The following is a 13817-nucleotide window of genomic DNA, read 5'->3' as shown; positions in this document are numbered from 1 at the left end:
CTATCAATCTCAAAGTGTAATGTGCTTTAAATAACTCCTTTTAAAGGTATGGGTCATAGAGATACCTCTGTCTGTATTTCTGTCTAGGGATTCACTGATATTGAGATAAGCCTAGTAATTAGAGATTTATTAACAGAAAGTGATGGAGCTTGTTTCAAGCAGAAGCTCAATAGATATTTACTAAATGCCTGGTACTGGTTAACTACTGTAGAAGACAGCATGTGCAGCATCATGACAGAATGGATCATGGTCTTGTTCACATTTGACAGGCCCTGTTCTTCTGTGCTCCTTCTCTGAAACAAGCCTGATAGAAGTTTAAATGGGCCAGAACAACAATGTCACCGAATTTATTCTACTGGGCTTCACTCAAAATCCTGCTGGGCAAAAAGCATTATTTGTTGTGTTTTTACTCATCTACATTGTGACAATGGTGGGAAATCTGCTCATAGTGGGGACAGTGATTGTCAGCCCTTCCTTGGGCTCCCCAATGTACTTCTTCCTTGCCTCTCTGTCACTCATGGATGCTGTTTATTCCACTGCCATCTCACCCAAGTTGATTATAGACTTGCTCCGTGATAAGAAGACCATCTCCTTCACAGCATGCATTGGCCAGCTCTTTATAGAGCATTTATTTGGTGGTGTTGATATTGTCATTCTGGTGGCAATGGCCTATGATCGTTATGTGGCCATCTGTAAGCCCCTGCATTATTTAATTATCATGAATCGCCGAGTATGTATCCTTTTGTTAGTGATGGCTTGGGCAGGAGGTTTTGTACATGCTTTATTTCAAGTTCTTGCTGTGTATAAACTTCCTTTCTGTGGTCCTAATATCATTGACCATTTTGGCTGTGACATCTATCCACTATTGCTACTTGCATGCACTGATACCTACTTCATTGGCCTTTCCGCCACTGTCAATAATGGGGCCATGTGTATAGTGATCTTCATCCTCCTCCTACTCTCCTATGGAATCATCCTAAGATCTCTTAAGAATCACAGTCAGGAAGGGAGGCGTAAAGCCCTTTTCACCTGCAGCTCCCATATCACTGTGGTTTTCCTCTTTTTTGTTCCCTGTATTTTCATGTATGTTAGACCTGTTTCCAGTTTTCCTATTGATAAAGCCATTACTGTATTTTATACTATTATCACTCCCATGTTGAATCCTTTAATATACACTTTGAGAAATTCAGAGATGAAAAATTCTATAGAAAAGCTCCTGCAAATAGTATTAAGTCCCAATAGAATAAGACTTTCTTATATTACTAAGCACTAGGCACCAATCATGAATAAATTCCAGTAGTGTGTGTTCCATCTTGAACATTTATACTAGTCCCTTATATTCTGAAACTTTTATTGTGAATGCAATTTATAAATATTTTTGTTCCAATTTTTTATAATTAGTGGTGTTGTTTATAGTATTATCCATTTTTAGCTATCATTTTTAACTAATTTTGATGAACTTCATATTTGTTTATGTCATAATTTCAATAAATAATTTTCTTTTTTTATTAAAAATTTTTTATTTGTTTTACATACCAACCACAAATCTCCCTCTCATGCATCCTCCCACTCCCCCACAACCTTCTCCCACCAACCTATGCTCCATCCCTTCCTTTGAGAAGGTAAGGCCTCCCATGGGGTTCAGCAGAGCCTGGTGCATTCAGTTGAGGTGGCTCCAAGTCCCTCCCCCTTTATCAAGGCTGTACAATGTGTCCCACTATATGTGAGGGTTCCAAAAAGCCTGCTAATGAACCAGGGATAGATCTTGATCCCACTGCCAGGGCCCCCCTAAACTGTCCAAGCTGCACAACCCTCTTGCTTATGCAGTGGGTCTAGTCCAATCCCATACAGGCTCCACCAGGGATAGATCTTGATCCCACTGCCAGGGCCCCCCTAAACTGTCCAAGCTGCACAACCCTCTTGCTTATGCAGTGGGTCTAGTCCAATCCCATGCAGGCTCTACAGCTGTTGGTTCCTAGTTTATGAGTTCCCAATAGCCTGGTTCATTTATCTCTGTAGATTTTCCCATCATGATCTTGATGCTCCTAACTCAGGATCTTTCTTTCATCCCTCTCTTCAACTGGACTCTTGGAGCTTTGCCTAGTGCTTGGCTGTGGATCTCTGCATGTGCTTCCATCAGTTACTAGATGATGGCTCTATGATTCAACTCAGGCACTGTCTCCACTACTGTTATTAGTCTACATGGGTGTCATCCTTGTGTATTCTGGGAAACTACCCTAGTGCCAGGTTTCTCCTTATTCCCATGATGTCTCCCTCTATCAAGATATCTCTTTCATTGCTCTCCCACTCTGTCCCTGTTTCAGCTTGACCATTTTGTTCCCTTATGTTCTCATCCTTCATCCTCTACCCTCTATTGTCCCCAGTTTACTTAGGAGATCTCATCTATTTCCCCTTCCCAAGGCTATCCATGCATCCTTCTTAGGGTCTTCTTTGTTACTTTGCTTCTCTGAAGCTGTGTGTTGTAGTCTGGTTATCATTTGCTTTACATCTAATATCCACTTATGAGTGAGTACACAGCATGTATGTCTTTCTGAGTCTGGGTTACCTCATTCAGGATGATATTTTTTAGTTCCACCAATTTGTCTGCAAATTTCATGATGTCATTGTTTTTTATGTACCACATTTTCTTTATTCATTCTTTGGTTGAGGGGCATCTAGGTTGTCTCCAGGTTCTGGCTATTACAAATAATGCTGCTATGAACATGATTGAGCAAGTGTCCTTGTTGTATAATTGAGCATGTGAGCATGCTGTAGGTATATACCCAAGAGTGATATCATTGGGTCTTGAGGTAGATTAATTTCCAATTTTCTGAGAAGTCGCCATACTAGTTTCCAAAATGATTGTACAAGTTTGTACTACCACCAACAGTGGAAGAGTGTTCCCCTTACTCCACATCCTCTCCGACATAACCTGTCATCAGTGTTTTGATCTTAGCCATTCTGCCAGGTGTAAGATGGTTTCTCAGAGTCATTTTGATTTGCACTTCCCTGATGACTGAGGATGTTAAGCAATTCCTTAAATGTCTTTCAGCCAGTTGAGATTCTTCTGTTGAGAATTCTCTTTTAGATCTGTAGCCAATTTTTTAATTGAATTGCTTGGTATTTTGTTGTCTAATTTTCTGTGTTCTTTATATGTTTTGGAGATTAGCCCTCTGTCATATGTGGGGTTGTTGGAGATCTTTTCCCATTCTATAGGCTGTTCTTTTTCTTACTTACTATGTCCTTTGCCTTACAGAAGATTTTCAGTTTCAGGAGGTCCCATTTATTAATTGTTGATGTCAGTGTCTGTGGTACTGGTGTTATATTCAGGAAGTTGTTTCATATGCCAGTCCATTCAAGGCTGCTTCCCACTTTCTCTTCTATCAGGTTCAGTGTAACTGGATTTATGTTGAGGTTTTTGATCCACTTGTACTCAAATTTTGTATATCGCAATAGATATGGATCTATTTGCAATCTTCTACATGTTGACTATTTTTGATGAATTGCCTATTTTAGTTTATGACACATTTTCAAAAAATAATTTTCTTCAAATTTTTTTTCATACAATATAATTTATTAATTTTTTTTCACTGTCATCTCTTTCCAGATCCTTCTTCCTTCAAATCTCAACCAACTTCAGGTTGTCTCTTTCTATCTCCTTTCCTCTATATCTTTTTCTGTTTTTCACTCTCAACACTCACAAAACCAAACATAAAAAAAATAAAAAAAACCAAACAGAAACTCAACAAGATAAAAGTTCCAAACCAAACAAAATGAACCATGCCTCACACACATAACAAACCAAAACAAACTAAACCCATGTAATTCATTTTATGTTGGTCAACTACTCTTGGACATGAGACCTGTGCTGGAGTGTGGTTGATATACCTAATAGTCCATTGAAAAATATTTTTCTTCCCTCTCCCAGCAGGTGTTAGTTATAGATGGCTTCTTGGTTAGATATGGAACTTTGTTTCCACTTTCTCTTTTCAGTACTGCGATTTTGTGTGGCTTGAATCTGCACAGGTAGTGTGCATGCTGTCACAGTCTCTATGATTCCATACATGCAAAAGTGTCTGAAAAACAGAGTTCCTTCAAGTCATCTACTACCTCTGTCTTTGGCAATCTTTCCACCTCCTTTTCTGAATAGGTCTTCAAGCCTTGAAAGAGAAAGCATTAGATGGAGATATTCCATTTAGGACAAATGTGATGTTCTTCATCCTAAATGTTTATTTTTAATATAATTGTTTCAGTGGAATTCTTTAGGTTTTCCTTTCAACTAATTCTATATTGCCATGTGTATTAAAAATCTCTTCTATTCATAGTTTTTCTGCACTACTTTCATTTATTTTAATTAACAAAAAATCCTCATTCAATTAAACTTTAGTTTGAAATAATTCTCTGTAAATAATTTTTCTAGATTAATTAAGATACTTATAATCTGCAATCTACTCATGTTTTGAGTTGTGTAAGCATTAATGCGGTAAATTGACTTAATGTTCATTTTGTTTTTACTCATAGTATTTATTTCTGTGGTGAGAAACTCACAATATCTACTTGATATGCCTTATAAACCCTGTTTTTTATTATTTTAATAATTGTCACTTTTGGTTGCTCTAAAAATATTTCCTAGTTTGATGACATACCATGCCCTTTATATTTTACATTCATGTTCTTTTGGATATCTTTCTAGATAATTTAATTTGATGAATGGATCTTTTTCCTAATTTTATACTCAGTGAAATAGGTTTTGAAAAGTAATAAAATACATCTTATTAAATAATCTTTTAGCTGGAGAGTTTCTCTCCAGGTCCTGCCAAGCCCTGCAGCCCATTTATAAAATAATCACTCAGATGCTTATATTACTTATAAACTGTATGGCCATGGCAGGCTCCTTGCTATCTAGTTCTTACATCTTAAATTAACTCATTTCTATTAATCTGTAAGTCGCCACATGTTCCATCGCTTTACCTGTTGCCTTTACATGCTCCTTCCTGTATGGCAGGGTGGAGTCTCCCCCTCAGCCCTCCTGTTCCCAGAATTCTCCTCCCTCTTTGTCCAGTCTACATTTTTTACCTGACCACTGGCCAAGCAGCACTTTGTTTATTAACCAATCAGAGCAACACATTCAGGGCATACAGAACATCCCACAGCACAATTTAATTCAAACAACTTTTCCAGAATAGGAGTAGCTTTGACTGGTGGTGTGCTAACTATGTACATAGTTTAGAGAAGAGATGATTTCTTGATCTCAGTAAATCTTTCCTTTGGAGAACAGGAAAAGCTATCTTTTGCAGGTCCTAGAAACCATCAATAGTTTTGTTGTCAGTTTAGTTTGTTTTTATCAATCAGAAATTTCAGATTTTTTCTTTGAGTTTTTATTTGTGTTATTTTAATTATACTTTTAAAATCCTTTCTATCCTGTGTTTTCTAGTGATTGTGACAAATATATAAGTAATTTAAATCATGATTTCTGAAACTTCATCAGGAATCTTTATACAATGTGATGAAATTTTTATTAACTACTTGGATTTGCTAGATAAAAATGATGCCATCTGACATAAATGTTTTTGTTTCCAACAATTTATACCCAATATTTACAACATATCTCCTCATTATGTTGATGTATTAGTTAAAAAATGTCTCTTTCTTTCTCTCAGTCTCCGTCTATTTCTTTCTGTTATTTCTCAATTCCTCCCTCCTCACTCCAAGAACCCTTCAACAGGTTGGGGATGGACCTGGACAATAAACCAACAATGGCTGGGGTTGCCTGCACAACATCTAGTAAGTTAGTGTTCTGCCTCGTATAGGGGAGGGCTACATAGGCCACTTCCTTAGCTGAGGAACTATTGACAGTTAATAGTTTCTGGGTGAGAGGAAGTTTTCTTCAGTATGTATTTCCTTGTAGATTACTAATGCTGCAGTGGAAGACCCTGCACTAATGCTCATGTAGACTTTCTAATTGAACACAGTGGGATGTATGAAAAATAAATAAGTAAGTAAATAAATAAATAAGACATAAAGTTGGGAGATTTATGTGGTGGTAGGGTTCTAGGAAGAGTTAGAGGGATGGAGTGGGTGAGAACATGCTCAAAACCTATTGTGCACACATGAAATTGTCAATGAAATAATAAAAATTATTTTTAAAAAGCACAAAGTCTAGAGATGTTTTTTATGTTGCAAATAACACATTTGACATTACAGGATTTAATCCATTTGTTCCATAAAATTTAAAATGCTATTGTTTAATAAGTCCATCACCTAACAGTTGTAGCTCACATCTAGGCCTTTGTGGCACAGAAGAACCAATATGTTTCTAACTGTTTGGAGTATATGTGCTCACTGGATTGATGACAAACTAAAATAAGAGATTGCATTGGAAGGTCTTTCACACTGCCAATTTTAGGAAAATAACAATGTCTTTCTAATAGCAACAATTGTTTAATATTGGACAGAAATTGAAGGATAAGATAAAAAGAATGAAGATCATTATGGTTCCATCTCATACGAATTCAAACCTTAACCAAAAGGTTTGTTTCTCCAAAAGTTAGAACACTAATTTTCAGCACCAAGAAATGAAGAAGGTCCAGCCTCTGTACATCAAGGTTTTTTTTTTTTTTTTTAAACTGATTGAGACCGTGTTTGCTGTGGTATCCTTAAATATAGGGACCAAGGCTGCTGCCATTTCAGCCTGCTTTAATCATTACTTGCCTATTGTAAATGCATCATGATGTGCAACTCACAGTTCCTATACATTGCACCTTGGAAATTTTCTTTTCACATTATAGGTTTCCAAATCATCTTTGGAACAAGCTACTCATTGTTGGCAAGATCTGAGGCTCTTACCTCCAGGGATTACAGAAGTGAAGGAGCCTGTTCAAGAGTCATTGCTTCATTTGAATTTGTTCCAAATATTTTAACTATCTTATCTACTAAAATAGATGTGCCCATAGAGCAAATATAAATATAAACTATTTCCTAATTAAGTGATCTAAAGGCTTTTGAAAACTCAATAGACTGCCAAGCTTGAGAATGCTTTCATTTCATATTTAGTCCTTGATATACTATGGTTTTTGTAGTGTTTATCATTGTTTATGAAAGTCTGTAGATGGTTTCAATTTTCCTGGACCTTCTACATAAAAGGACATGTTTCTAAACAGAAAGGAATTGAACTTAGTGAATTTCTACTTCAAGATTTTTAAAGACAGAAGACTTCTTTTACTCATGGGAATTCATCATCAGTGTTTCAAAATTTAAACCATTACCTTTGTAATGTTAGGTACTACTACATTTGTGAGTGATGTCAACGCTATTGAATCTCTTTAAAGCAAGATCTCTTTTGAGTGCCTCACTTCATAGGCTGAAATGAGAAAAATTTATAATTTATTTAGATGTCAATATTTTTGTGTAGAAAATAATGAAGTTTGACAAATTAATAGTCCATTTATTCTATTAACTTTTTATGTACTTGCATAAACACAAATCCTTTGTTTTTTTCTGGAAGATAACTCCCAGAAGATGAGACAATCCAACTGTCTTTTACAGTAAGTTGATGTTATATTAAATGTTCCTTGATTTTAGATATTTGCTTGGATACACTTACATCTTTAAAAAAGATGTAAGTGTAAGGGAAGTCTTGTGAAAATGTACTGGGTGCAGTCACTTGGTAATCTTTCTGTGTTTACTGAACAGCTGTAGGTCACCATGTGTTCTCAAAGAAACATAAGCATATGAAGAATTTGTAATCAATCAATACAGTAAATGACCTTTATTTTTCAAAACAAAAATCAGACCTAAGATGTATGTTTATGATGTCAGCAACAAAACACATAACTTAAATATTCCTTTCCTAATGTCTTAAAGGTCATGCATTCCCATAGGAAATATATAAATTAGGAAGATTAAACAAAATTACACACACAAAGTCAGAATATACAAAGTATTTTTATTATAGACTAATTCATTTCATTTTCTATTTTAATAAATAACGAGTGAAATACATTTTACATATTAAAAACAGCATTGGATTTATTTTATTTTATTGCACATATAATGTAGGATGCATTAACAAAGATGTATAATTATTTTTAAATACATTTAAATGAAGATATTTAGAACTGCATATCATTCCAAGTGCTTAGCATGTGGGGAAACAAATATCCATCAAGTAGCTACTCTCTACTCTCTCTTTTAGCTATAAACATATACAATACATATATACAATCTGTCATTTGTATATGTGCTTTTGCATGTAGCTAAAATTATTCAGTATGATAGTATGTATGTAATGAGTAATCCATAATGAAGTACCTCATTCACTTAGATTTGTTATGTTGATATTATAAGTACTTTACTTAAAAATTAAAAATGTTAAATTTTATTGTGCTAACTATCGTAAGATCATTTTCTAGTAAGTATATAATGCACTTTGAACCTATTTCCTCCATAACCATCAATTTACATTCCTTTCACCCCTCTCTCTGCCTCACTTATAGCCTTTATTAAGAGAGCTTCAATTTACCTTCATATCACCTATACATATCTGAATTTACATTTGTATTAAAATTAGGGATCAATAATTAAAAAGTATGGAATGTTAGTGTTTCAGATATGGACTTAATTTGCTTAATATCATCATTTCCAGTTGCATTAGTATTCATATAAAGGATGTAGCTTCATTCTTCTTTATGGTTGAAAAAGATTCCAGATATAGGACTGTGTTTTTAAAAAGATATTAATGTCCATTTAATTAATAAATTTTCTTAAAATAATTAACAAAAATTTAAATGGAAAGCATTTCATATTCTCCAATTTTTATGGAATCATATCTTTAATAATCTATGGTACAGTTTGCACGAGTTTAGATATGATGTGGCTGAAGGACTGTGTTCTCACTGTGTTGTATAATAGCTATATTGGCTTCTAGAAAATTTGTTCTGGTGGAACCGAGTGCTGATTAAAGAAAGAAATGTGCTAACACATACAGAAAATAGGTGTGAAAGTTATGGAACTGGAGGTTTTTCTATGCTTATGCTCTAGTACATGTGTGCCTGCATCAGTCTGAAGCTTCAAGTACAGCAACTGTAGATCATCTACATCAGGTAACAACAGAAATATTTTTGAATCATGTAGAAGATTTATCATAGCTGCCAGTTGAAGGAAGTGAAGACTCTGCATGTGGCCTTACCCACTATTCAATCATGTAGATGAGTTTTCCCTTGCTAGTTTCACATTGACATATTCCTTCACAGGTAACTGTTGTGAGCACTTAAATGCAATAGACTGCAAAATTTCTAATATTCTCTTAACCTGTGTCCTAACTGTTGATCACGAGGCACTCAGGGACTATTTTTTCTACCCAGGAGTATGTTTGTAATAGTTGTAAAAAGAGATTCTCATGGTTTCTTGTAACTGATACAGTGACAGAAAACAGCATTACTAATAGATAACATTCATTTAGATGTCACAAGTAGTGAGCAGAGCATGAAGAAAACTCAAAACTAGACAAAGCACCCTAGCATGCAGATAGTATAGTTCCCTGTAGCAAGATAGTATAGGTAGTAAGTGAGTGATCTTGACACTGTAACACCAGCACATGACCCAGAGTCCACAGAATTCACCATTGTGCTACTCTCTCTCTTTTTCAAAGTGTGTCTGGGATTATTTCATGGTACATTATGAATAATAAATCTAGAGTCACTATTTAGTGTAATTATCATATCTCATTTATTACTAATTAGCAATATTAGTATAGTGAATATAAGCTTATAGATTGATTATACAAATGTGAAAAAAGAAAACTATGAAAAACTATATCATGAAAAAAGATAGTTTTGAACTAATGGTGCTGGAGACAAAGAGGCTAGAAAAACTCTTAAATCATGTCGTCTAATTTCTTTAACTTAAAAAGTACAAATGGAGCCATGTTTGTAACATATTTAGTAAATGATCCATAGCCATGCCTTCTCACACTAGTTATAATGTTTCTCTGAGCATTCTGTATTTGGAGATCTGGAAACAGACACTGAATTTCTACTTGAGCACCTCAGGACCTAGGAAGCATTGCTATCCATCTTTCAGTTTCTATTGCTCCTGTTTCATCACCCAGTTTATCACAGGAGTTCTGAAAACAAAAGCGTCAACTAGGAGAGTAGTCAGTGACAGTTGTGGGTTAGTTCATTTCAGGTCAAAATAGGTGGGGCAACTATGGTCCATTTAAATGTGTTTAAGAAATGTGAGAGACAGTGATGAAGTGGACAGAAATGTAGCTCTGGAGAACCTTGACAATTAGAATCAGATAAAGGAATTGCTACAGATACTGTGAAAATTAATGTTAGAGCTATTTGATACAGTTCAAAAAGACTTTTGAGACTGAATAAAAGATATTTAAAGAATAGAAGCCTTTTGAAATATACCATGCCTCTGTATATAGTTAACAATATAATAGCATTGAAAGGATGATCCAGGGCCATTCTTATTTTGGGTACCACACAGATCATATTGTGACATTTTCTTCTATGATACTAAGAGTCAACACTCTATGTATACTGGTTGATAGCCCTAGGGTTTATTGACATCACTACTTTGCATTATTCTTAAAAGGAGTAATACTTCTATGTTTTGTGATGTAATGTATTTTCAATAACCAGTTTTAAGTGTATGAATGAGAAAGACACCTTTGTCTGCTCTTCTGTATATAAATAAACTGAGGATTTGAGAGAAATGCTAATATCTACAAAATTATTAGAGCAGAACTATTGAAAATCCCCAAGAGGAACTCAACAGGTGGTCACTGAAGAACCGCTGAGATTTACCAATGTAGAAGATGTTGATGAAGACAGGCCTTCTGGTGGAATGGAAGTGTAGGTTTTGATCACAATTAATGTCATGTCCTGTTCTCCTGAACGGATATCTCTGAAACAAACCTTATGGAAGAATAAATGGGACAGAAAAACAACGTTACAGAGTTTATCCTGCTGGGTCTCACTCAGGATCCTGCTGGTCAAAAAGCATTGTTTGTCATGTTTTTACTCATCTACATTGTGACAATGGTGGGCAACCTGCTCATTGTGGGAACAGTGATTGCCAGCCCTTCCTTGGACTCTCCAATGTACTTCTTTCTTGCTTTTCTGTCACTCATGGACGCTGTTTATTCTACTGCCATCTTGCCCAAATTGCTTACAGACTTAGTTTGTGAAAAAAAGACTATCTCCTTCACAGCTTGTCTGGTCCAGCTTTTTGTGGAGCACTTATTTGGTGGTGCTGAGGTCTTCATTTTGGTGGTGATGGCTTATGATCGCTTTGTGGCCATCTGTAAGCCACTGCACTATTTGACCATCATGAATCGACAGGTTTGCATTCTCTTGCTTTTGGCATCCTGGGCTGGAGGATTTGCTCATGCTCTGCTTCAAGTTATCTCTGTTTATATACTTCCTTTTTGTGGACCCAATGTCATTGACCACTTTGCTTGTGACATGTACCCATTATTAGGCCTTGCATGCACTGACACCTACTTCCTTGGCCTCACTGTTGTTGGAAATAATGGCGCAATGTCTGTAGTGGTCTTTATCCTTCTCCTTGTCTCCTATGGAATCATTCTAAACTCTCTTAGGACTCACAGTCAGGAAGGGAGACGTAAAGCCCTATCCACCTGCAGCTCCCATGTCATGGTTGTTGTCCTCTTCTTTGTTCCCTGCATTTTCATGTATGTTAGACCTGTCTCCAACTTTCCTATTGATAAATATATTACTGTATTTTATACAATTTTCACTCCCATGTTGAATCCTTTAATATATACTCTGAGAAACCTTGAGATTAAAAATGCCATGGCAAAGCTGTGGAGTAACATGTTCACTACAGACATAATAAGAATTTCTCCTCATTGAACATGCTTTAGTAATGGTAAAGAAACATTCAGCAATCAGTTTTAGAGATATGAGTTCCAATGTTCTACATTTGTACTAATACTTCTCATTGTGAGAAGCTAGGTATTTTTGTGAATGCAGTGCATACAAGACTAATAGTCACTGCAATTCTGGTTTTCTTTATTGCTACTGAAGTTGTTCATATTTTCATGTTTATTGGGCATTCCACTCTTGTCATCCTCTATCATATTTTTGTTTTCTGTCCTGTTTTCAAATAATGAACTTCTATTATGATTTTATTGATGGATGTTTTTGGCTGTACTATGAACTAATTTTTTTTATATATCACAGTATTTCTTGTTTATGAATTTTGTGTCACTATTGACATTTATTTTGTTGAACAACAACTTGTAATTTAATTTAACTTTATTTAATGAGAATGTAAACAATGTTTAGCATTTATCAAGAAAATAATTCATATTTTAATGTACATAATTTTTCAGAAATGTGCATATATCCATTGTCCCAGTCTACTGTGGGAAGTACCAAGCCTGGGTTGGTAGTATATAAAAAGGCAAAATGGTGAAGTAATAGGAAGCAAACCACTAAATAAAGTTCCTGAACTGTCTCTCCTTTAGTCACTAACTATAGACTCCTGCCTCAGGTTCATGCCCTCACTTCCCTTCCTGATAGACTACAATTGTTAGATGGAATAAACACTTTCCTCCCCAAGTTGCTTTGGTTGTAGTGTTTTATCACAGCAATAGAAATTAATTAAGAAAAAAATAGTTTTTAGTAGTATGATTTCACCTGTGACAAACCCAGACATATATTTTAGGGAGGATTGTGGTCACACTTGAATTTTGGGTTTGGAAAACCTTTGGAATGCTTAGAGCTCAGTGAGATATTCAGAGAGATCTTGAAAAATAAGAATGTGGATGATGGAGGCCTATCTTGTGACATTTCAGGGGAAGTAAAGACTCTATCAGGTATAATTTATAATATTTTGAATTAAGAGTCTGTGGTTCCATCTTTACCACAGCCCATCTTGTAGGCAGGACACACTGTAGGCTGAAGGGTTTGTGGTTGGTTGGTGTCCTTGTACCTTCACTGGAAGGAAGTCTTGCCTGGTTACAAGAGATGGCTGGTTCATGCTCCTTATCTCCTCTTGCTAGGATTTTTCACTAGGGTCATCCTCATTGATTACAGAGATTTCCATTGCTCTATGCTTCTAGCTCATCCCAGATGCCCCCAGATTTCTCTTGTCTCTCCCAGTATTCTCCACCATCCTCTTCAAACCTGATCCCTCCTGTTCCCACCCTCATTCTTCCTTCCAGGTCTGCACCCCCTTCATCTACTATCAATGTCCATTTTTTCCCTCAAAATGAGATTCATGCATCCCCCTACCCTTGAGCCCTCCTTGTTACTTACTTTCTCTGAGTATGTGGTGGGAATGACCAACTAATGACTGGCCCAGCTGGAGACCCACACCCTGAGAGGGAGATCCCCCATCAGGGCCAGAACCCAAAAGTGGGATAACCTAGAGACCTAGGATAGAACCAAACAGGAATGGCAAAAAAGGTTAATGAAATGATTCCTAATGATAGTCTGCTATAATCATAGATTGGTTCCAAGTCCAATTATATAAGAGAGGCTTCACCCAGCAACTGATGGAAACAGATACAGAGATCCATGGCTAAACATCAGGTGGAGCTAAGAGAATCCTGCTGAAGAGGGGAAGGAAGGATTGTAGGAACCATTAGGATCAAGTACACCACAAGAAAACCCACAGAACCAACTACCTGGGCTCATAGGTGCTCACAGAGCCTGAACCAACAATTAGGGAGCCTGCATAGGATTTCCCTAGGCCCTCTGCATATATACTACAATTATGTAGCTTGGTCATCTTGTGAGATTCCTAATAGTGAGATCAGAGGCTGTCTCTGACTTTCT

At 36.0% G+C, this 13817-nt stretch overlaps 2 protein-coding genes across 2 annotated transcripts; both read left to right on the top strand.

The window, feature by feature from the left end:
• Positions 1 to 319: 319 nt before the first annotated feature.
• On the top strand, positions 320 to 1273 carry LOC128100931 (olfactory receptor 4A8-like). The gene has a single exon (XM_052723669.1). The coding sequence runs from the start codon at positions 320 to 322 to the stop codon at positions 1271 to 1273; it is 954 nt and encodes a 317-aa protein (XP_052579629.1).
• Positions 1274 to 10940: 9667 nt separating this feature from the next.
• Positions 10941 to 11885, top strand: LOC128101559 (olfactory receptor 4A5-like). Its single transcript, XM_052724803.1, has one exon. It carries the CDS (start codon positions 10941 to 10943, stop codon positions 11883 to 11885), a length of 945 nt encoding a protein of 314 aa, XP_052580763.1.
• Positions 11886 to 13817: the final 1932 nt, after the last annotated feature.

The sequence above is a fragment of the Peromyscus californicus genome, unplaced genomic scaffold (genome assembly GCF_007827085.1).
Source record: "Peromyscus californicus insignis strain IS unplaced genomic scaffold, ASM782708v3 Scaffold_7__1_contigs__length_154581171, whole genome shotgun sequence".
Taxonomy (NCBI): Eukaryota; Metazoa; Chordata; class Mammalia; order Rodentia; family Cricetidae; genus Peromyscus; species Peromyscus californicus.
The sequence above is the reverse complement of the archived record's forward strand: the minus strand, read 5'-3'. Positions and strand labels throughout refer to the sequence as shown.

Coding starts and splice junctions, on each gene's coding strand:
- LOC128100931 (XM_052723669.1), top strand. CDS start 320: ATGGGCCAGAACAACAATGTCACCGAATTTATTCTACTGGGCTTCACT.
- LOC128101559 (XM_052724803.1), top strand. CDS start 10,941: ATGGGACAGAAAAACAACGTTACAGAGTTTATCCTGCTGGGTCTCACT.